Consider the following 23,813-nt stretch of genomic DNA (forward strand, 5'->3'; position numbering starts at 1 on the left):
CGAGCCAGCCAGGAGTCGAACCTGGAATCTTCTGATCCGTAGTCAGACGCGTTATCCATTGCGCCACTGGCCCCGAGACAGTCACGCTGGCTTCAATGATGATACCTCAAGCTTATACTGCAGGGTCTCATGGGACGTGTAGTCTCTTAACGGAATTCTGCGAGCACACAAAGCATTGTGGGAAATTGGAGTTCGTCGAGAACCAGACGCTGAGATTGGTGACTCTTCCGAAGCCACTGCGTACGTCACTGTGCAGCCTGCGGATTGGCGGGAAGAGCCACTCCCCACCCCTCCTCCTGCCGCTCCGGAGCCGTGGGAGACGCTCTGGTTGTTAGGGAGACTCGTCCCGCCTTCTGGGGGGCTTTTTTTCTGCTTTGTGATTGGCTGCTAGTATCAGGGAATCTCGGCGTGGACAGCGCGAGGGAAAAGATGGCGGCGATGGCGGTCGGCGGTGCCGGTGGAAGCCGCGTGTCCAGCGGGAGGGACCTGAATTGCGTCCCCGAAATAGCTGACACACTGGGGGCTGTGGCCAAGCAGGGGTGAGGGCATGGACCTCTACGAGCGGAATGCGGGGTCCGAACTCGGGGACGGAGAGGGGCAGACCAGTCATACCCTTAGAGGCAGGGGTGAGGGGGGTCGGAGTGTGTAAGACGAGGCCAGGAGAAACCATTAGTCCTTGCGGGGAGAAGTCTCGGGTCCTGCAGCGTGCGAGAGAGAGAAAGAAAAAAAAAACTTTTGGAGGGCGTGTGGTCACTGAACCCCAAAGTCGGGGGAGTTATCAGGTAAACTCAAAAAGGGGGCATGCAGACCTCCAGGGCACTGGAGAGCGAGGTTATCGCCCGAGAATAAGAGGAAGTGTTAGGGCACTTGGGAGAGAAGAGTTAAACCTTGAGGGGGGAAGCATGGGTAGCACTAGAGAAGATCTGGATGTGACAGTCCTGGAAAACCAGTGACAACAGAGTAGAAAATCCACGTGGCGTGGATTTTCCTCTTTTCTCCTTGCTTATCTTTTCCATGGCTGTGTTCTGGGGAGAAATTGAGGCACAGTGCAGCGGAAGTGATATGCCCCAGGGTGGGCTGAATTCAGCAGTCCAGTGGGTGACTGGTGGCAGCTGAAAGGGTTGTGCAGAATCGAGATAGCCTAGTCCATTTACTTGGATCTCTGGGCACTGCTGCTCTCTTTACATGACGATTCTGGGTCTGTCGCGGTTGTAGGTTTGATTTCCTCTGCATGCCTGTCTTCCACCCGCGTTTCAAGAGGGAGTTCACTCAGGAACCTGCTAAGAATCGGCCGGGCCCCCAGACACGATCAGACCTACTGCTGTCAGGAAGGGGTAGGGACCATCCCACATGCCCCTTAATTATTAGAGACAGTAACGAAACTCATGCTTTATCAGTGCTTTTCTACTCCTCCTTTCTTGACTTCGATGTATTGGTTCTTCTCTTGGATATAGACTTCTCGCCTTGGTTACCTGCTAAAAGCCTTAGTTTCCTATTCTGCATCAGGCTATCCTGTATCTGCTAGAAAAAGTTTTTGTCTCTCATCTCTACTCTCTATTCCCTGTTAAGAACTAGAAATTGAATGAGTAAAGTTCTGAAACTTATTTAGTCTTTGTCTTTCTTGGGTGGGGGAGTGCAGACTGGAATACACTAATTGTGGGAAAGCTTTCTCCATGGATTCGTCCAGACTCAAAAGTGGAGAAGATCCGCAGGAACTCGGAGGCGGTAAGACTGAGCCCTTCACTGAATCTTTCTAACAATCAGGTTTCTAAACAAGCTGGGTGGATAAAACAGTTTTTTCCCCACTCCCTAACTTAGTAAATCTAATATAATGCAATTAAAGTTATTTGGGTTACTAGCTCTTAACCTTTTCCTCTTGCTCACCATTCCAGGCTATGTTACAGGAGCTGAATTTTGGGGCATATTTGGGTCTTCCAGCTTTCCTGTTGCCCCTAAATCAGGAAGATAACACAAACTTGGCAAGAGTTTTGACCAACCACATCCACACTGGCCACCACTCCTCCATGGTATGGCTGAGAGGCTCCTTTCTTGCCGCATATTATGGTAGTCGGGCTGTGCTAAGCACCTTCCTGTTCCTAGCCATTCAGTAAAGTGCACATTTGGCAGAATTGAAATGTCAGTACTGCCTGCCCCCAACTAAAAGTGGTAAGCAGAGGGTTATAAAATATATAGAATATTCAGTTATTTTCAGAAACTTATAGTGAAATAAAAGACAAGGCAGATACTTGTATAAGGATATACACAAGATACGTGTACACATAAATATAATCACAAATTGGGAAGAGCATAGAAGGGAATTAACTTGAAATCTGAATCAAGATCTTTTTAATTGAAGGAGCTTTCTGGACCCAAGGAGTTCAAAATAGAGTTCTAAATAGGGTTACTGTTTATGTGCAGTTCTGGATGCGGGTACCATTGGTGGCACCAGAGGACCTGAGAGATGATATAATTGAGAATGTACCAACTTCACACACAGAGTACAGTGGAGAGGAGAAGACATGGATGTGGTATGTCTCCTTTGCTGCTGTACCAGGGCAAAGGGTAGGATGAGGGGAAGTTCAGGGTGGAACCTGTAGGAAGGTCTCCTTAAGATATGGTGATTGGTGGGCCATTTGTATTTGACTGTATTTTTTCTGTATTTGACTCTGGACAGGTGGCACAACTTCCGGACCTTGTGTGATTATAGCAAGAGGATTGCGGTGGGTAAGTCCACAAAGGTCCTGGGCTAGGTTAGCCTCCTGACCTCCTGTGACTAAGAATCAGGAGTTTCAGACTTGGCTGCTGGGCAGTTTTGCTACTTTCTCTGTGCCTCAGTCTGCCTTGCTCTTAAGGAGTAAAGAGATCTTGCACAAAAGAGCAGGGAAAGGCTTCTGGCCTATCAGTGATTGACAGGTCTTTCTATTCCCTTGTGTAGCTCTTGAAATTGGTGCTGACCTCCCATCTAATCATGTCATTGATCGTTGGCTTGGGGAGCCCATCAAAGCAGCCATTCTCCCCACCAGCATTTTCCTGACCAATAAGAAGGGATTTCCTGTTCTTTCTAAGATGCACCAGAGGCTGATCTTCCGACTCCTCAAGGTATGTAGCAGAAGGGTTTTAAAGATGCTCCATCTAATCCTCTTGCCTTCTTCACATATGTGTGATGAGTTGTTTTTTTTTTTTCTCCCCTCCTCTGTGGGGCTGACTCTTTTCCTCTCTAGTTTCTGGAGAACAGTTTCAGCAAAGTTGGGAGGCTCGAGGGCAAAAAGGCAAATGATAGCAGGAGCCCCAGAAACATTTCCAGATCTCATGAGAACTTTGTAGAAAGTTTCATTCAAGAAATTACAGCAAGGTGGGCTGAGTATAGCTCAGTGGCAGAGCCATGCTCAAGGTCCTGGGTTCAATCCCCAGTACCTCCATTAAAATAAATAAATAACAGTCATTAGTTAAAAAAAAAAAAGAAGAAGAAGAAGTTACAGCAAGAATCCATGAGGCCCTTTGAGCCAGGAAGATGCTTACGTGGCATAGGTGGGCTTTATAAGTTCATTGAAGCCTCATGCTGCTTCTGTTGGTGTCTAGAGGTATTTGTTGGAATGGAGAACTACTGATCTGGGCCTTACTTTATGCTAGAGCTCTTTGGCCATAAACTGTAATACTGTCCTCTTGGTTTGAGGACTGTGTCTGAAGGTCTGACTTATTCTCACAGTTGGAGGTGCAGTTCATCATCACAGGCACCAACCACCATTCAGAGAAGGAGTTCTGCTCCTACCTCCAGTATTTGGAATACTTGAGCCAGAACCGACCTCCACCCAATGCCTACGAACTCTTTGCCAAGGGCTATGAAGACTATCTGCAGTCCCCACTCCAGGTGGGTCCCCCACTCCAGGAGGGAGGGAGGTCAGGGGAGGAAATGTCTCTAGAGAGCAGGTGCCCTAAAGTCCTACCAAAGCTCAGGAGGCACTGGAAAGGTTCTGGTGTTCTGGCATGTTTTCCTTGTCAAAAACTGGCTAACTTACATCGCCTCTTTTCTCTCATTCATCAGCCACTGATGGATAACCTGGAATCTCAGACATATGAAGTGTTTGAAAAGGACCCCATCAAATACTCTCAGTACCAGCAGGTACAATGTGGGTCCTAGATTGGGTCAAGCACAAGGCCTGGGATGACCTGGGTGAGGATGGCATTATAGCCATGAGATCTTCTCTCCTTCTGCCAGGCCATCTATAAATGTCTGTTAGACCGAGTGCCAGATGAAGAGAAGGACACCAACATCCAGTGAGTGCTCTCCCGGTGACCCCAGATATCTGCATACCTGCTTCTCTCCATGCCGACTCAGCTTGGCTCTGCCCTCTCTTCCTTAGAGTGCTGATGGTGCTGGGGGCAGGCCGGGGGCCCCTGGTGAACGCTTCCCTGCGGGCAGCCAAGCAGGCCGACCGGCGGATAAAGCTGTACGCCGTGGAGAAGAACCCAAACGCTGTGGTGACGTGAGTAGCAACCTCTCTGCTGGGACGTTTGTCCCCTGTACCAGTTTTTCTTACGGGTGTCCTCACTTGTATCTTCTCTCTTTTAGGCTAGAGAACTGGCAGTTTGAAGAATGGGGAAGCCAGGTGACAGTAGTCTCATCGGACATGCGGGAGTGGGTGGCTCCAGAGAAAGCAGATATCATTGTCAGTGAGCTTCTGGGGTCCTTCGCTGACAATGAGCTGTCACCTGAGTGCCTAGATGGAGCCCAGCACTTCCTAAAAGGTGCCTCCAGGCTGGGGTGTACTGAGGAAGGGGACTGGATTATCAGCTGGGAAGGCTGGGCTGGGTGGGGGAGGGGTGAGTGGGGCAGCAGCCAGCAGGAGGTTACGAGGCTTAGGGGAAGGTGGGGCAGACTTGGGTCTGTGTCCTTAGCAAATGAAGTAGTCTCTGAACCTCGGTGGTCACATCTATAAAATGAGGGGAGTGGACCAGGGCAGAGACTCTTAATCTGAGGTCTGCAGACTCTTTGAGGTGACATGACATGCACCTCGGGCTTAGCTTTCCTCAGGATCTCAGAGGACTTGGCGTTAAGAAAGTTAAGGACCACTAGATTAGAATACCTTGGGTTCCTTCCAGTTTTACTCTCATGTCACTCTGTAAATGAACCTAGAAGTGACTCCCTCAGGACAAGAGCTGGGAGCAGGTCGGCCTGGGGATGCAACAACATGGAGCTGCCTGGGTCTGTTCAGCTGTGGGAGGTCTGAGCCTTTGGTTAGTACAGGTGCACCATTTCCATCTCTTGGGAGCTAATGGGACCCTCCTGCTCTGTAGATGACGGTGTGAGCATCCCTGGCGAGTACACCTCCTTTCTAGCTCCCATCTCCTCCTCTAAGCTGTACAATGAGGTCCGAGCCTGTCGGGAAAAGGACCGTGACCCTGAGGTAAAGAGCCACTCTCCTCTGGAGGACTTGTCTTTCTTTAGTCCTTTTCTTTTTCTATATTAGCATAACTTTTCTTCCACTGGAGAAGATGAAGGAGGGGTTGGGGATGTGGGAAAGTGGTTGAAGTGAAACTATGGTTTTTACCTTTTTTTGTGTCCCTGGAGCTTGAGCTACATTCCCTGAGAAAGGAGGTGGCTCTCACCTGTCCTCTCTAGCTCTTGTTCTCTGCCTCTCGGGACAGGCCCAGTTTGAGATGCCTTATGTGGTACGGCTGCACAACTTCCACCAGCTCTCTGCGCCCCAGCCCTGTTTTACCTTCAGCCATCCCAACAGAGGTGGGTTCCTGCATGGCTGTCCTCCAGCTGGATGGGTGAGAGCTCGCCCTCCTGGTTTCTTCCCTTGCTGCCCGGGGTCTGCGCTATCTGGTCTCTGTCTAGGCTTCCTTTCCTGGTTCCTGCTCATGTTTTACCAAGTTGTCTAGGGCTTCTGGCACCTCATCACCCACACGGCTCTTCCCTGACAGATCCTATGATTGACAACAACCGCTACTGCACCTTGGAGTTTCCCGTGGAGGTGAACACAGTGCTGCACGGCTTTGCAGGCTACTTTGAGACTGTGCTTTATCAGGACATCACTCTGAGTGAGTGTCTGGGGCAGTGGATGGCGGGTGTGAGAGCATGCTAGCTGGGCAACTAATGTACATGTTTCACTGAGAGTCACGGGGAGCCCAGGAATCTGTGAATGGGGATCTCTGATTACTTGTTTCTGGGTTCACAGAAGAGATTCTCAACCTAGGCAAAAAGCAGAGTCATAGAGACCTCAGTATTTTTCATTATTTTGTCCACTTAGGTATCCGTCCAGAGACTCACTCTCCTGGGATGTTCTCATGGTTTCCCATCCTCTTCCCTATTAAGGTAGGCGTCACCTTTAAGGCTCCTTGGGTTAAAGAGTAACTTTTGCCATTGGTGTTCTGCCCCTTCCCTTCTCCCAGGATGATACTTGGCTATGACCCATGTTCTGCTGCTCTTGGATTCTGTTGTAGGGATGTCTGTAGTGGCCTTCTACCTGGCTTCCCATATCTACTCTGGCTACTCTTCTATCCATTCTCTACCTCCAGCAAGAGTCATCTTGTGAAAACTCAAATCTGATCGTCTCTCTCTCCTGCTTTTAAAATCCTTCAACGTCTTCCCATAGCCCTTGGGATACAGGTCTTAAATCCTTACTAGACTTTGTGTGATCTGGCTTTAGCCTGCCTTTTCAGCCCTGTCCTCTTCATTACACTGCTTCAGTTGTCTGGACCTTGTCTTGGTTCCTCTAATGCCCTATGTTCTTTCCTGCCTCGGGCTTTCACAGTTTTGTGAACTTACTTGCTCATTTCTTGACCGAGCTAACTTATCTAATAGGTCTCATTAAATATTCCTATTGTCAGATGCCTTTCCCTGACCTTCTAGACTAGGTTAGCATTATCTTCCACAGGTGCTTTCATAGCACCCTATCCCTGTTCACAGCGTTCATCCCACTTTTGATTATTTGGCCAGTGTCTGATTGTTCAATTCCATTTATTCTGATAGACTTCTAATAAACATCATGAGGGTTGGAATATCATGTTCGATCATTTTATCTCTACACCTAGCTCAGTACATGGCCACAAAAAGTTCATTGGCTCCACCCTGAACCTCCCTGTCTTTCTTCTTACAGCAGCCCATTACGGTACGTGAAGGCCAAACCATCTGTGTGCGTTTCTGGCGATGCAGCAACTCCAAGAAGGTGTGGTATGAGTGGGCTGTGACAGCACCGGTCTGTTCTGCCATTCACAACCCCACAGGCCGCTCTTACACCATCGGCCTCTAGCCTTGTCTACAAGTGTCCAGAGCTTTAGAAGCTGCTTCAGGTTCTGTTCCTGTAGCACAGAAGATGCAGTACGCTGTGGGTGCTGATTGGCCTTGCCCATCAAGAGAAGAGCGTTTCAGTCTGCTTTCCTACCTTATGGCAAGATGGGAAAGGATGAGAATTGCAGGGCTCAAGCCACCAATCTGTGAAGACTTCACGCCAGGGCATGAGGAATTCTTGTTAGACCCGAGGCTACTCCAGCAGGCACTCAGCTTCAGGTGCTCCCTGGGATGGCCCTGAGAACATGTGGATTGAACATATTTTCATCCCTTTCCCCTTCCCATCTTTGTTCCTGTTTTGATGGCTTTGTGTAAGGAGGAAATACAAATAAAGTGAAGTTATGGCCTTTCCTGTTCCAACCCTGCTGCCTCCTGCCTCTGCTTCTCCACCCATTACTTACACATGTTCAGATTTGTGTTCTTATCCAAGACTTGAAGGGGCCTGGATTTATTTCCTATTTAAGAAGCTTAGTGGTAACTCTTGGACTCCTGGGTATAGGCCTTTCTGACCAGCTACGGAGAGGTCTTGTCCATTAGGACCTGTGATTAGACTCTTCTCTGGGGAGAAGGAGTAGAGTTTGCCACCTTGGAGAAGGATGGGATAGTGAGTGAAGCCAGCTTCCCTTTCACCTTCCTGAGCTGCTGCACTGCCAGCTCCTTTATTACCTCTTGGGAGAGAACTGGAAGTCATTCAGGCATGTCCAGCAAGAGGCCCTCTATTTTGTTTGAATAAAATCACAGGGTTAGCATTTGAAGCCCTTAAGAGATAATCTAGTCCAATTCTACATTTTACAGAAGAGGAATCTGAAATTGTACGATGATATAAAATTGGTATTCAAATCAGGATTCAACACGGTTTTTCTGACCCAGTGGCTCTCTCCATGTTATAACCAGCTACTTCTGGCATCTGTATTAAGTAGCTGAAGTCTCTTAGGGTTCTGGAAGTCCTTGGGACGTGAGGGTGGGCATAAGTTCCTTCTCTTTCTGATAAGAGGGCCGAGGACTGCTGCACACAAGGAGTCAACTGAGAAACTCCCAAGTTTACCCTTGCAGTGGGAGTGGTGTGGGGCACCGATTTGAACTGAAGGTATGTGAGCTGTAAGACCAGGCAGAATGTGGAAGAAGACAAAGCTGTTACAAGACCTGTCAGGTCCAAGCGCTGAGAGCAGGAGGTGTAGAGGCAGCCTGCACAGAATGGGGATGTGGAACCCAGCATCCTTCCCGATGTGAAGCAAATGCAGTTATTCTGCATAAAGCTGTGCGGGAGAAGTCCGACGTGACCCACTCGGCAAATCAGAGTAAAACTGGCCAAGGACGTCAATGGTACCTCCTCGTTGGCTCCGCCCACGCTGTCAGCCTAGTATATAGGAGCGCCCGGGAATGGGGCAGGAGGGTCCTTCTCTCCTGTTCCCTGCCCGGTTCCCCCGCCTTCCGCAAGTCTTCTAGCCAATGAGAGAGCGACGGGCGGTTACCTAAGGACGCTCCTACTTTCCCAGAGCCTCGGAAAGGTTAGCCAATCAATGGGAACTTGATGGTTGCTAAGAGACCTTTTAGCTTGGCTCCACCCATATTTAGGATTTTAGCCAATGAAAACCTGTACTTTGGCCTGTTGCCGTGAAACCAGTGGCATTAGTTCCACCGCCTGAATGTTTCGGCGCCTGCGCAGATTGGGGAAAGTTCTGGAAGACAGCGGAGCTGCCGCCATTTTGCGGGAAGGTGAGCAGCTCCGGCTACAGTGCTGCTTTTCCTACTGGGTCTCTGGAAGAGAGTCGTGCTTCGGGTCCCCCCAACACACCCAAAAGATCGGAGGGAACCGGGACCCCCCTGCGGGGACCCGGAACTGGTAAGAAACCCCGAAACCGGGTCCCCCGCGACGTCACCAATGCGTGACGTTGCCGCACGGCGCCTCCCCCTGACGTCACAGGCAGAAAATGGCGTCAAGAGCAGACTCGGGGAAACTTCAAACTAAAAAAAATTTTTTGTTTACTTTGATCCAGAAGTGTTCACTACCTAACTGTAGTCCACTGGCATGGTTTTAGGGATCGGCACCCTAGTGGCTGTATCCTTTACCGATGAAGATGGTATTTCAAGGATCCCAGTGACTGTCTCCTACAGGCCCCCGCAGCCCTGACGTTTAGGGCCCCCCAGACGGTGGAGGGAGCATGGGCCCACCGTGGTCTCAGAGGTCTCGTGGGATCGGTTTTCAGTCCCTAGTGCCACCTTTCAGAGAGAGGTGAAGGAGTTGAGATTTCTTCCTCAATCTTCAGTCTCTGGAAGACTCATGTTCGCTATTTTTGACCACTAAATTTGACCACACATTCTGTGGCGGTGGCGTATAGTGAGGCCACACACGAGGTTTTAGTTTTGGGACACTGGCCCACGCAGAGATGCTGCTGTCGGTCACTTGTAGGACCGTTTTTTGAAGCGTGGCCTTGGCTTGTTACACAACGTGGGGAATTTTTTTTTATCTTTCTCATTGTTCCTGTTTTTAATTAAGCTGCCTCCAGTTTGGAGCTGTTTGTTCCCAGCTCAGTGACCGGACCCAGGAGATGGCGCTACCATCACTCCTGGGACTCCAGAGTTTGGTGACTTCTGCCTGAATGAGGCTGACAGTGACAGTGGTTCTTCACTCCCCTTTGCCCCCACAGCAGTGGGCCTAAGTGCTGACTTGGGTCTTGATAGTGCTGTGACCAGGTTCAGGCACTGTCATGATTGTGGGCCCTTAATGCAGTTTTTGGAGTAGGGTTGAAAGAAAGCACAGTAGTGTTTTAATGGATGAGATTGAATGGACCATGGCCCGTAAGTTAGGACTTGAAGAGTTTGAAAAGTCCATCGTGTTTGGGACATTACTGCTTTTAGGATATCTAGAAAGACAGACTAAACCCAATGAGATCACAGATTTCAAAGTGTGCTGGTGTTATACATGTCTGTGCTTAAATAGATTCATTTGTTTCTGAAGTCTGAAAGCTTTATACCATATGTAGAGGTTCATTTGTCGACTTAGATGAAAAGTTCTGTGTGGTTAAGTTATCCCTGCTCTGTACTAGCACCCAACAAAGGGCAATTTTTGAAACCAGAAGCGTTTCATTTGGAGTTAACTGCAGACTGTAAAAAATAGTGAAGAGCTTTATGACACTTAGAAAATTTGTGTAGATTTGGCAGCCAAAATGAAAGGAACTGAGTTTGTAGATCAAAAACTTCCTTTTAGAACCATTTTCCCCACGATAGGCCAGATAGCATATATTAAAATCAGCCTTGTTCCTGATATTTTGAAGCATATACTGTTACATACTGAATATCTAGAAGCCCCACAATAAGGTATGACTAATAAGATTGAATCTTTTTATATACGTATTAGAACATTAATTTTCTAGATGAGAATATATTTAAAAATAGACATGTTGGTATGCTGGGTACTTTTACAAATTTCCTTTGAAGTTAAGTTATAAACCACATGAAAGAGAGGTAACCTGATAGAACATTAATTTTGATCAAGGGTCAGCTCCTCCATTTGAGCTTTGTAACTTTAGGCAGTTCACGGAATCTCAGTTTTTTTGATCTGTGCATTAGATCCAAAATCTGCCTATGGCATATGTTACTGTTGATTGCTAAATAAATGTTAGGTGTTAAGAGATTGACTTCAGTGGTTTTTAGGTATACTTATTTGATTTTGGTTTGATTTCCATTTTAAGCCTTTAATTTGGCTCCAAGTAAATTTTATTGTTTGGCTCTTTCCAAGAATCTTAACCTCTGTAACATGTTCAGCACAGTGCCTAGCAATAGTAGGTAGTATAAATGTTAGGTATAATGGTTAGTCTTATTAAGTCATCAGCATGGGCTGTGGACTCAGGGCAACCAGGACAGCATGATTAGATGATGCATTAGCTGCTTTAAAGAGGACAAAGCTCTTGTGGATATGAAAGTCTGATTACCACTGGCCTCCTTGCATAGAAATTCTTCAGATTAGTTGAGGTTTTTTTTTTTAGCTTTATTGAAGTATAACTGACATAAAATAAAACTGAACACATTGAAGTGTACAATTTGCTGAGTTTTGATGTGTAAACACCATGAAACCATCAAATTTCCAAAATGCCCTTTTGTAATCCTTTCCTCCTAGCCCCTCTCCACCTGTTCCTATCCCTAGGCAACCACTGATCTGCTTTCTGTCACTACAGGTTAGTTTGCATTTTCTAGAATTTTATATAAATGAAATCATACAGTATGTGCTTTTTTTTTAAATGTTTTCTCACTTGACGTAATTATTTTGAGATTCATCCATGTTACATATATTGATAGTTTCAGACCAGTAATTTTTGAATAATTTATCCTGTTGATTTTGTTTGGTGTCTTCTGTTTTTCTTATTTGACAGACCTGTGGTGGACAGACTTGGGAAAGACGATTGCTAGATGTGAAAACTTGGGGTAGGTAAGAAGTCTTACCTGCCTGCCTAGATAGAAAAGCTTCAAAGTGGAACTGGTTGAGCCTGCCTTAATTACAGTCTTTCTGAGTTATTTAAGTTCTAGTTGATACTGTACAAAAAATGCTTAATAATGAATCCCTCATTATTGATGTTTGGGTGGGGGAAGAACTTAGGGCAAATCTGCATTATTCTGGTGTTGCTTTGTCTTGTTCCTAATTTTTAGTTTTGCATTTTTACTTTTTTATTGAAAATATGTGCCAGTTTAAATTTAAACCAATTGTTTATTCAGAATTTTGAACAGTAGAATGGAGGCCAAGTATCCATTGTAAAGTGAATAATAATTTTGAGTACCAACATTTTCTCTTCACAGGACAGGGTCTATATTGTATTTTGTTTCTACCTAGATATTCAGTTTCCTTCTAGACCCTTGACCTTTTCTAAGCCACAAAGCAGAACTAGTTCAGATCTGTAAGATGCAAAAATAAACCTAGGGTAAGCAACAGCCGGTAAGATCCCTTTGGAGTTCAAGAAACAGAACTGTATATCCTGAGGTCTGTTTCTTGGAGGGGGGAGGGGATGTGGGGTGCTGGAAGGGAGGAAAAATATAGATGAGGTTCTTATGTATTGATATCCTCTCCTCAGATCTGCTACAATGGCATCCGATGACTTTGATATAGTGATTGAGGCCATGCTGGAGGCTCCTTATAAAAAAGAGGAGGTAATGTTCCCCACCTCACTCTTGGAATTGGGTTAGTAAGAAAAAACAGTTGTGGATCATCAGTTTCAACATTTTGTGAATTTTCTTTCCCTATTCGTTTATTATGTACAGTGACTATTCGTAAAAGGCCTAGTCTTTTAGTAAGCTCTGCTGGAGATCCATGCTCAAGGGTGGTGCTTGCAGAGGGGGTCCCTAAAATGGTGGAGAGCACATAATGTGGTGGGAGTGAGTGTTTTGCATAGTTCTCAGTGACACAGTAGAAAGTCAGTGTATCTCAGACCTAACTCCTAAATAGATGTCAGTGGAACACATGTTGGGTAGCTAAAGTTTTGACTCTGAGCTCTTGTTTTTGGGTAGTTTCCTTCCTTCTCTGTTCCCTTTGTTAGGAGATCCAGGTGCTCACAACTGTTTAAAAAATTGAGAGCATTGATTTTATAAGCTTTCTTCCTTGTCCACATTTGTTCTCTCTTTGTGCAATGGAATCTGTGTCATCTGGTACCTTATGGTCATTTTCCTGGCGAACCCCTCAGGATGAGCAGCAAAGGAAAGAGATTAAAAAGGACAGCCCTAGCAACATCACCAACAGCACCAGCAGCACTGGCAGCAGTGGCAGTGGTACCAGTGGGAGCAGTGCCAGTGGGGAGGCAAGCAAGTGAGTGTGCGGGGAGGAAAATGGGTTGGCATCTTGGGGAAAGAAACAGCTGTGTCTGTTATAGAAACAGCCAGAACAGGGAGGTGGTTGCTCGACTTCTGACTTTTAGTAGTGGCACCACTGGGTCATGGGAATAATGGTGACTTGGTTTAATGATCTTCCAGTCTTCCCTTTCCAGTGTAGATTTGTGGACCGGTCCTAGCATCGATGTATTTCATTTGAATAAAATAGCAAGAGGACCTCTGATTTGGAAACACCAGCTTTTGCTTGGTTTGGTGGGAATGACAGCATGTAGTGCTGTGTGTAAAGTGGTGTCGTGCCATTGATAGGGAACTACTGCCAGGTTGTCTTCTAGGCGGGGTGGTCTTTTACTGCTTTCTGTTTCATCCTGGGCTTACTGTCATTCCTTTTCCTTATGAGAGATGCTGAAACCTCAGTAAGAAGTGTTTATACTCTCTTACAGAAAGAAGAGGAGTCGGAGCCATAGTAAAAGCGGGGATAGAAAGCGCAGGTCAGTCATTCTAGGGACTGTTGGGTTTTGAGAATTATGAATGGAGAGATACCAGGGAAAGCTGTACAATAAAGGCCAGAAGAGGTTGGTTGGTTCTTTAAGAAACTTAATAGTCCTTTCTGTCAATAGTCGTAGTCAAGACCGAGACCGGGATCGTCATCGGCGGAGAAGCAGTCGGAGCCGAAGTCGAGATCGGCAGCGTCGTCACCGCAGCCGAAGCTGGGATCGTCGACATAGCAGTGAGTCACGAAGTCGAGACCGGCGTCGAGAGGATCGTGTGCGCTACAGGAGTCCACCGCTTGCAGCTGGGTATCACCTTTTGCTAATAAGATCACATTTGTGTCATAATCTGGGTAAAACAAACGCACTGTGGTCCCTGCCTGCCTGAGGGTGCTTATAACCTGTTGTTGTGATAGGTAGGAGACCCAGTTCCTGGAGGGATGATGGTGAGAATTCACAAGAGAGATAAGGTGCTGAAATTGGTTTTCTCATGGCAGAAGCCCCAGCACTAGGTCAGTGTGAGTAAAGTTGGGTAATGTGGTTTTCCATTTTGTTCTCTATTCTGTAGGCGCAAGTACGGACACAGTAAGAGTCCTCATTTCAGAGAGAAGAGCCCGGTCAGGTGAGTTGATTATGAGCACTCTTCTAGGGATTGTGAAACAGGAATAAAAGGAGTTTGAGCCAAACCACAAGAATGTGTAGTACTAGAGGGTAGCTGAAGTATGACGACCAAGTATTCGGAAGGAGTCTCAACAGATTCTACTCGCTCTTCAGGGAGCCTGTTGATAATCTGAGTCCTGAGGAGCGTGATGCCCGCACTGTGTTCTGTATGCAGTTAGCTGCCCGCATTCGGCCTCGAGACCTGGAGGACTTTTTCTCTGCAGTTGGCAAGGTAACCCTCTTCCCTCCTTAGTTTTCTCTGAGTAGCCTGTGTTCTATCCATCCCCCTTTATGCCCAACTCTGGACTTCCTTTTTGCCCTGGATAGGTTCGCGATGTACGTATAATCTCAGATCGAAACTCACGTCGTTCTAAGGGAATTGCTTATGTGGAATTCTGTGAGATCCAGTCTGTGCCACTAGCCATTGGGCTGACGGGTCAGCGGCTGCTAGGAGTGCCTATCATTGTACAGGCCTCACAGGTGAGCAGGCTGTGAGCTGACACGAGACGCTGGATTTGAAGGTGGTAGGTGTGGGACGTGACCCATCATTTCCTCCCTCCTCAGGCTGAGAAAAACAGACTGGCAGCCATGGCCAACAACCTGCAGAAAGGCAGCGGTGGACCGATGCGTCTCTATGTGGGCTCCCTGCACTTCAATATCACCGAGGACATGCTCCGGGGAATCTTTGAGCCCTTTGGCAAAGTGAGTGGAAAGTGAAGGAAACCTCTGAAGGGAATTAGAAAAAGTGGGGAGGGTGAGTGTACCTCTTCATTCTGTCTGACCATGATTAACCCCCTACATGCGTCATGATGGCCCTATTGGTCCATGCTAGGAAAGTTGGGCTCCGTCTCGGTATTTATCCTGCTTAGGTGGCAGATTAGGCGCCATGAAATCAAACAGTGGGGTCCAGATTAAGAATAGTCAGAAAAAGTATTTGGGAAAAAGATGGCCTTTGTCTCTTTTTTTAAAAAAGATTTGGAGAGATGTATGGGTTGGCTGGAAAGTTAGAGGTACTTAGAACAGTCTGGGTAGGAAGGATCAAAGGTGTGTGTGAGCTAAAAGATAACTGATAATTTCTTCTTATTCTGCAGATTGATAATATTGTCTTGATGAAGGACTCAGATACAGGCCGCTCTAAAGGTTATGGTTTCATTACGGTGAGTTTCTAGTCTTTTTTTAAATTTCAGTTTGGGTTGGGCCACTTGTCTGATTTTGCGGCTTAGCTTCATCCTCCTCCCATAGGAACTGTCTAAATGACCTATAAACCCTGGTGCCTGAAGCTTGGACTAGCCTTCTGCCCCTTGAGATGAGTGCATTGCTTGAGATCTTGGCTTTGCTCCTACACTGTGTCAGTAGCACCGGTATGGGGTGTCCAGGAGTTCAACCAGCTTCCCTGGAGCTACAATTTGCTCTTTGGGTAATAGTAATGATTCCAGACTGCAGCTAAGAGGTTGGGGGCATGAGGGAGGTTAGGTATGGGCTTTTATATACACACTTTATAGAATTGGTGTATTTTCTTGGTGGGGTGGGAATTAAAAATTACATATTTCCCTCTGAGGCTACCCAGTTTGAAGCAGTTTCTCCATTGAGAAATACCTTTTTATTTAAATACCACTATGGGGAGAATAGTGTGGCCACCCGATAGTGGGCATGTCTCACCTTTTCCTGACACTCCCAACAAAATTGTTTCCAATTCCCATAACTGGTTCTTCCAGCCCCATGTGACTCCAGACTGAGGACTGGCTGCCAGACACAAAGTCTGATAGAAGCCGATATTTTCTGGGCTCAATCCAGGCAGCATAGACCCCCACAGTTGCCTGCAGGGCAGAGGGGAGGTAGGTTGTGTTCTACCGTGAGAGTTGCTCATCTTAGAAGTATCCGGTAAAGGCAGGCCACTTACGCCACCTGCCTAGTAACTGTCAGCACCATGTGCCAGGCCCTACGGCAGGAAATGCCAGAGTAAATAAAGCCGGCTGTGGTGTTCATGGTGGCAAGTACCTTTTCTAGCTCTCCATATGACTCAGATGCAGAAAGGCTTCTGCAGGGCCTTTTTGCCCTTGTGTTGTTGCCTTTTAGGTCAACACCCTTGACACTTAAACAGCAGACTGGGAAGCATCTTTATGCCAAGCTGCTGCTGGGTGCTGCTCATGAAGGGAGCTAGAGAGTAGAGGCCCTGTGGTCAGCACATCAGAGTCAGCAGCACTGGGGTGGGGGTGGGGGAGGAGTCTTGTGCTCTCAATACCAGGGTGTGTGCTGTCCTAAGGCTGGGCTCTGGAGTTACACGTTCCTAGTTCTTGACCGACAGCTGAGACTTGCTGGTCCTGAGGGCTGAAGTAAAACGCTCAGGAGCCTTGGATCTCAGCCTGTCTTTCTTCCATTTGATAACACCCATTTGTGAAACAGATGTCAGGCTAGGCTCCCTACGGATAATAGACTTTTTGCATTGTTAGGTTCCCAGTGGAGCTGGAAGATTGAAAAGAGATCGCTATTGAGTCAGTTGGAAAGGTCCTTTTCGGAGAACCATTTTGGGAGATGGGGATCTTAGGTCACATTCCCTGGAAAAGAAAAGTTTGAGCCACAGTGAGCATGCAATTTTCCTGGGGTAATAGGACTAGGGAGTGTTAGTGGGGCTTGGAGAGCACATCTGTGGCCAGGAGGTGTGTGATGTGACCTGGGTTTCTTGTAGTTCTCTGACTCTGAGTGTGCCCGGCGGGCCCTGGAACAGTTGAATGGCTTTGAGCTTGCCGGTCGACCTGTGAGGGTTGGCCATGTGACCGAGCGACCGGATGGTGGCACAGACATCACTTTTCCTGATGGAGACCAGGAGCTGGATCTGGGATCAGCAGGTGGACGTTTGCAGCTCATGGCCAAATTGGCAGAAGGTAGAATTTCTCTGCAGAGTGAAGAACACAGGATTGAACTTTACATCAAGGGTTAGGATTTATCCCCACCTTTTCTTTCTCTTTAGAGTCTGGAATCCAGCTGCCAACCACGGCGGCTGCTGCCGCCGCCGCCGCCCAAGCTGCTGCCTTGCAACTGAATGGAGCAGTTCCTCTGGGGGCCCTGAACCCAGCAGCTCTGACTGGTCGACTTGCACTTGGGAAAGGGGGAGAAGAGTGGGGCCTGGATGGCAGGAATGCCCTGTGCTCACTAACTCCTCTCTTTGTTTCAGCTCTGAGTCCAGCCCTGAACCTCGCCTCCCAAGCAATTGCCTCCCAGTGCTTCCAGCTTTCCAGCCTCTTTACTCCCCAAACCATGTGAGTCTCAGGGCCCAGCTCTTTTCGGTTTGTAGTTGTTTTCTTTCCTTCGGTTTCCTGTTGACGTCTTCTCCTCACCACAGGTAAAATCAGTGGCGCGAGCCTCCCTGTGCTCTCGGTCCTGCCACTCCCTTCTCTACGTCTTTCATGGCCCCTTCTCTGTTTTATGAACCAGGCCATCCTGAGGGCATGAACATTGATGGTGGGGGAACTGGGGCCCCCCCCTTAGACACCAAGAACAGCTCCTGGCCACGGCCCCACTGGGAAGGGACTCTGCCGAGCAAAGCTGCTGGTTGAAGAGAACAGCATCTGTGTTGGCGTTGGCCATCTGTTTCTCTGTGTACGTCGTCTCCCGGGATGACCTTTATTGCCCTTTCCTACCACCTCTCGGTGATTCCTCGATTCCTCCCCCGTTGGGAAGGCTATAGGGCATTAACCGAAGGAACTAACTGCTCTCCTCCTATACCTTTACCCTACAATCTGCCAGGGGAAACCCTGAAGACCTCTGGTCCGCGAGGACTTTGGAGTTTGAGGGGGCGAACCTTGAAGGTGCTGGCTTGCTGCTACAAGGACCCTGGAAGCTAGCACGGACACGTGCATGGGGATGCCTGCCTTAGACTTCGGGGCCACAGTTAACTGCTGGGGGCTCAGCATCCTCCTGGGAGGCGTGGGAATGATCTGCCCTGCCAGCTGTTTTGAATGTCTTCGGGGCATTCGGGAGTTTAGTGGAAGATGCGGTACCTTTCCAGTATCTTCCATCTTCCTTTGTATAGTTGTCCTTCCTTTGGCCCAGGGTTGGGGGGATGGAGGGGAGGCTGTGTCTCTCCACCTCTTCCATGTGCCTCTGTAGACTGGGCTCAACCCCAGCTGTTAAAGCTGCTCCTGTTCCTTAGCTGGGCACATGTGAGCCCTTCTCACTGGATTTTATACCCTAGTGTCTGTGTACATAAATTTTATTTATATATATATACATATATATATATGTATATATATATATATGTATATATATATATATGTATATATACGTATACATAAAAACTTTGTACAGAAAAAAGGCTCCTCTGTTGTGGTGGCTGCTACCCACGTGATCTCAGTCCGTTGAGTGTGTCTGTCTGATGTTAACTTCTCATGAGCCAAAACCATGAGTGGTTCTAGGAATATAAAACATTTCTAATGCCACTGAGTTTTCTTTCCTTTATTTTAATTTTATTTTATCTAACCACCTTTAGAAAGAAAAACAGATAAAACACACACACCCCATCTGTATCTGCTATTCTCCCATGGTCTCAACTATCTCCAGACCTACCTGCCCATTGGACAGATGTCTGGGTTCTCTCTCTGTGGCTGGGGACAGATCTTGTCTTTCCACCAGATGGCAGTGTGACAGTAGCACACTCTACACCTTCCTCCAGGGGTGTTTCATGGTCTTGAGGCACTTAAGTACCAGAGAAGCCTCCTAAGCTCACCATTGTTGATCTCTGTCCCTGCCTTTGGCTTTCTTTGTAGGAGAAATCCCAATCCAATATCCAAAGGGGTCGGGCATTTTACACAGGGCTCCCAGGCCTCATGTCTGCCATTGTTCCTCCTTTCAGTCCTTTCATATCTTGCTTTCCAGAAGGCTCACTCTGCCTGGGACAACATAGGCCTAGGACTGATCACTGTATTCCAGGCATGGCCCTGCCAACGGTGAGGCATACCTTTCTCCACCTGCTTTGTGAGGCTAGAACAAGGGGCAATCCCAGAGCCTGGCTCACCAACTAGGGTCCAACCAAGAGGAGGTCTGAGGTGCAGGGACAGGCCTCTGTAGGCCTCCTCTGTTCTTTACTGGTCTCTATGGCAACAGAATGTTAAGACTATTGTTATGCTAAAAATATGGATAATTGCTGTTAGGTTTTAATTTGTCAGCCTAAGTTTCTAAGCAGAGTGATGGTTTTTTAGTGATGTTAGTTCCTGAGGTGGCTTTTCACACTGAAGTGCTGAGTACCCAAAACCTGCTTGTGGCATAATAGGCCACTGGGACTCCCTCAGAGGTCTTCCCTGACCCTCTCTTTTGTATTGGGTCCCACCGCTTGTGTCCTCCATAATACTGATCACAATTTATAATTACAGAAATTGTAAAATTTATAAAATGAGCAACTCCTGCGCCTTCTAGGCTGCTGCAGTGTCACCTGCTGCTGCTGCTGTCATTTCCTCCGCTGTCACCCCTGCCCCTTCTCTATCCTGGTTTGCTCTCTGGACCTGAGGGAAGGGAAGGAGGCATTATTTTTAGGTGGAAGCAGCTGGCTATGGCCCAGTCCCCCTATAGTTATTGATTCGGCTGCTAATGTATCCTGAGCTCAGTCAGACCATTTTTATTCGTCATCTTGAGGCTGTGGACCAGGCCTCCTCACAGCATTCTTGAACTCCAAACTAGAAATGCCTACAGGCCCTGCCCCCCTGCCCACCTCACATGGGCCCCATAACTGCTGGTTTCCTCACATTCCCCCCGCCCCCCGGCTGCTTTGGCCTTCCTGTGCTTTGGGTTGTTCCACCTCGATTCTTCCTTCTTCCCAGTTACTTCCTCATATAGCCTTTTGCTGGGAGAGAGACAAGGATGGAAGTAAGGAAACACCTAAGGCAACTTCTGCTCTAGTCTTAACCCATATAAGGTGACAGCGTCTAATGGGTGGCAGCCAGTGTCACTGCGTGTGACTCAGTGCCTTCTTATTACTCACCCCTCTAGAGGGGTTGGTTAGAGTGCAGTTCTAGAAGGGGGCAGTAAACAGCCTCTGGGCCCAGCCTAATGTAAAGAAATGTCCCTCAACCTCCTACCAGAGCCTGGGGGCTAAGGTGGGGGTAGAGGTAAGACTTACTCAGATCCCTTCCCAGTGTGGCTAGACTTTCCCCACTAGTCCTCACTTCTAAATGGGATTTCCACCTGACTTTTGGCTTGCAGTCTCCTTTTCTGTCTTCTCTAAGGCAGTGGCATTTCCTCCCTGTTCCTTGAACTGTGTTCTTGACATTGGGATTCTGCCGACTTCCTTCTTAGGTTCCAACAACCCCCAGATAGGAGCTACCGGTGGAGACAGCGGTTTGACCTATGAACTTTTAGTCTTGGCGCATATGAGGAAGGGAAATGAGCTAAAAACTTGAAGGGAGATACTCTATCACAGCCCCTCTTTTCTCTTAAGAGTCTGGTGAGAATCAGGAAGTATTACTTGGACAGTGACAAGAGGCTGGCCTGGTTTCGAAAGGTGAGGTTGTAGGGGGTGGTTAACAAATAATGAGAATTTACATGTTTGTGGGATTTGAGTGGGTTAGGCATTGTTCTGATCATTTTATACATATTGAATCGTTTAATCCTCACAACAACCCTCTGAAGTATATTCTTTTATTATCTTTACTTTGTAAATGAGGAAACTGCTACCCAAAGAGGTTAAAAGACTTGTTCCCCGATTGCACAGTAAGCAGGTTTGGAATTCCAATCCAGGCAGTCTAGATTCAGATCCCTTGATCGTAATTTTAACCTTTCTTTAAGACTCTGATGCTTCCTGGTTGGGGTTGACTTTCCCTTTCAGTATTCTTTGTCCTATCATAGGTCTTATTCTGACTTTATTTACAGTTCTTTGTAAACTCGTTACTAGATGGTTATAGCCTGATGAAGCCAGCCATAGATGTGTCTTTTTCATTATTGCTTTGCTTTTCACATATTTTGTATCTGATGAGCTGAATTAATTCCCTCTCTGTTCAAGTCAGCTTTCCAAAAACCAACCCTTCTAGCCTGCTTTCCCTGGCAGCCTTATCCATTTCTTCCTCACCCCTCCAGGAGGGGAGGCAGCTCTACTCTTTTTGGTGTTACCATGGTAGCCTGTGATGCTTTCTGTCTATAAAGTGCGCTTGCCATCCACCAGAGACTGATGTTTCCATGGCAGCCAGGTGAAGTCAATAGTCATGAGCTGGATGCAAGAAAAGAATTCTGGTCTGAGAAGCTGTGTGTCTGAATCTTCTGGCTGCAAACATTCCTCCCCTCCCAACTTTTGCACTCTATATACAGAACTGATTGCTCTCAAAGTGTGTTCTTTGTTGAGAGAGTTCTGTGTGTGAGGTGAAGCAAACCAATCATCTTGTGTGGGAAGATGGAGGCAAGGAAAGAGCTGATCAAAGATCACTTTTAAAAAGTTGGATGAGTTCTGTTAGCTCTCCCAGATGATCTGTTCTCAAGAGCCCTTAAGGAGTTGGCTGGAGTTACTGGAGAGCCATTAAGCAGTTATCTTTGAGGGCAGTGGGTGGATGAGGTGCCTGAAGATTGGAAAGGAGCCAGTCAGGGCTGGATTTCAGAAAGGGGGAAACAGTGACCTTGGAAGTGAGAGACTCGTCAAGCTCTTGCCAATGTTCCAGAGAGGATGGGAGCTTCAGTCAGCTTTCAAGCGTCCTGAAGCCCACTTGTTCAGAATGAGTGGTGCTGAGAATTAGCCTCCTTCTCCCAACTCCTGGGCCCAACCAAGCCTGGAGACCTCACCCTAGAGCAGAAAGAGCCTACTGTGGAGTGACAGCACATAGTTCGGATCTCTTCTGCCACAAACAAGCTGAGTAAGCTTGGGTGATGCTTTGCTTCTCTAACTCTCACCTGTAGAAAGGAAGCAATAGCAAAAGTATCTGTCTCAGGGATGTTGTAAAGATTAAATGAAATGGCACGTGTAGAGGGCTTAGAACTTGTTTACTTGTCATTACTACCGCCATCATCACTCCCATTCCTCAGGATGCATACACACGACTTTCTGCCTGACCTCATTGTCCTCCCCAACTTCAGAGAATGTTCAAGATATACAGGGGCAGAAGTGAGGGTAAGGCAATGGTGAAAATAAACCTTAATTATTCCTGGGCTAAAGTCGTAGGCTCACAAGGTCCTGGGTCACACACACAAACAGCCTAGGTCTCAGGAAAACAAACCCCACTGGCCCAATCTCTCTCTATGCTTGAAACTCTGTATAATCAGATTACGACCAGATGGCTTTAGAAAATCAAGGTGAGCCTCTCAGGTACCTTCAGGATACCTAGTGCTCTTTGCTTGGTCTGCCTGGGGAAGATCCCAGAGCATTCTCCATTACAGCGCTAGTCCGTTGCAAGCACCCCTCCCAACCTCCCACATGATCTCCTGTAGCATCTGCCTTTGTTGGTCTCCAGAGCCCCATCCTACCTAATCTGGCAATTTCCTTTCAGAATAAGCATTTTAAATGTGCACAGGTCCTCTCCCTAAAGTTATAATTTGAACCAAAAAAAATGGGAAACTGTAGTATAATACCATCCTTAGGCTTCAGTTGCCAATCTTCCCCCTAATCCTCCCCAAACAACAAATCCCGTAATGGGTTACCTGTGAGTCCTGTGGGAGGTGTGTTGGACCTCGCGGACCACAACTTAAATTTGTACCTTTAGAGTGGTGCTGTGTTTTGAGAGGTTAGCAAGCTGCCTGGTTGTCTGAATGAGGGACCAGACACAAGTTGCAAAAAAAAAAACATTACTTCCACTGCTTATTTGTATAATTACAAAATATTTGCAGTTTTATCTAGTCCTCACAACAAGGTAGGTACTAGTATCCTCACTAGTATCCTGAAGGGCTGAGGTTCAGAAAGACGAGAGGTTAAGAGTGACTTCCTCCATAGACTTCCATCCAGTAAGTAGTGGGCCTGAGTGTTAGCTAAAACGTTTGCAAGACCCCACTGAATTTGTATTCACATCTTGAGTTTACCAGGCCACCAAGCTATGGAGGCACAACAGCAAGACTCAAATCCCTTGAGTATATCCATCAGACAGCCTCCTACGTGGTAAAGGACTAAGAAGCCGGATGCTCTGCTCTGGTTTTTGGGCCCTTGACAACTTGGCCGAACAGTCCCCCCAAATTCTGCTGCCTGCCACACAGGGAGTCTTCACCTCATCATGTGGCAGGCTGCCTGCCATTTCTCCTGTGCGGTTGCTCATGTAGTTTCAGTACAAGGCGTTTTTCCCCTTCTTCCTCCCATCTATCTACAGCCCACCTAAAACCTCCAAGGCCCAGTTCCTAAAATATGTCTTCCAAATTTTGTTTCTTCCATTCAGACATAGAGTGCATGATGTAGCTTGCAGTCAAAGAGTTAGAATGTGGTATAGTTTGCCTCTGTTTTGGCCATATAGTGCCTTGTCCTGTCTCTCCAGCTCAGTTATAAGCTACTTGAGGGCAGGGATAGTATCTTACCTGTATTTGTTTTCTGCATAGGCCCAGCACAGTGACTGGCATACGGCAGTATTTGAGTGGAACAGGCCCTTGTGGATGAAAGGTTAAAATAT

At 47.2% G+C, this 23,813-nt stretch overlaps 2 protein-coding genes and 1 non-coding gene across 28 annotated transcripts; 2 read left to right on the forward strand and 1 right to left on the reverse strand.

Moving 5' to 3' along the window:
- On the reverse strand, positions 1–73 carry TRNAR-ACG (transfer RNA arginine (anticodon ACG)). Its single transcript has one exon. It is a non-coding gene; the product is annotated as a tRNA-Arg (tRNA).
- Positions 74–245: 172 nt separating this feature from the next.
- Positions 246–7,654, forward strand: PRMT5 (protein arginine methyltransferase 5). 2 transcript variants are annotated; one of them, XM_010954707.3, is made up of 17 exons: positions 246–539; positions 1,216–1,334; positions 1,640–1,725; positions 1,893–2,027; positions 2,419–2,528; positions 2,675–2,724; positions 2,936–3,099; positions 3,707–3,868; positions 4,043–4,120; positions 4,217–4,275; positions 4,362–4,484; positions 4,571–4,746; positions 5,296–5,405; positions 5,647–5,740; positions 5,929–6,045; positions 6,255–6,319; positions 7,104–7,654. In XM_010954707.3, the coding sequence occupies exons 1-17, from the start codon at positions 430–432 to the stop codon at positions 7,254–7,256; spliced, it is 1,911 nt and encodes a 636-aa protein (XP_010953009.1). In that variant the 5' UTR covers positions 246–429; the 3' UTR covers positions 7,257–7,654. The 2 variants fall into 2 exon arrangements, with proteins under 2 accessions (XP_010953009.1, XP_045372453.1); XM_045516497.2 differs by lacking the exon at positions 246–539 and adding an exon at positions 630–782.
- A 1,149-nt stretch (positions 7,655–8,803) lies between these two features.
- RBM23 (RNA binding motif protein 23) lies at positions 8,804–18,692 on the forward strand. Of its 25 annotated transcripts, none has more exons than XR_012507579.1 (16): positions 8,806–9,137; positions 11,412–11,469; positions 11,665–11,720; positions 12,358–12,433; positions 12,964–13,085; positions 13,549–13,596; positions 13,726–13,905; positions 14,165–14,218; positions 14,371–14,488; positions 14,584–14,736; positions 14,821–14,958; positions 15,348–15,413; positions 16,943–17,138; positions 17,225–17,513; positions 17,689–17,853; positions 18,001–18,692. XR_012507579.1 is itself a non-coding variant. In XM_074365794.1 (16 exons), exons 1-16 carry the CDS (start codon positions 8,941–8,943, stop codon positions 17,598–17,600), a joined length of 1,668 nt encoding a protein of 555 aa, XP_074221895.1. In that variant the 5' UTR covers positions 8,869–8,940; the 3' UTR covers positions 17,601–18,692. The 25 variants fall into 25 exon arrangements, 22 of the variants coding, with proteins under 22 accessions (XP_074221892.1, XP_074221891.1, XP_074221895.1 ...); XM_074365794.1 differs by having other exon boundaries at positions 8,869–9,137; positions 17,225–17,341; positions 17,429–17,513; positions 17,597–18,692; XM_074365792.1 differs by having other exon boundaries at positions 8,873–9,137; positions 17,225–17,341; positions 17,429–17,513; positions 17,689–18,692.
- Positions 18,693–23,813: the final 5,121 nt, after the last annotated feature.

The sequence above is a fragment of the Camelus bactrianus genome, chromosome 6 (assembly GCF_048773025.1).
Source record: "Camelus bactrianus isolate YW-2024 breed Bactrian camel chromosome 6, ASM4877302v1, whole genome shotgun sequence".
Taxonomy (NCBI): Eukaryota; Metazoa; Chordata; class Mammalia; order Artiodactyla; family Camelidae; genus Camelus; species Camelus bactrianus.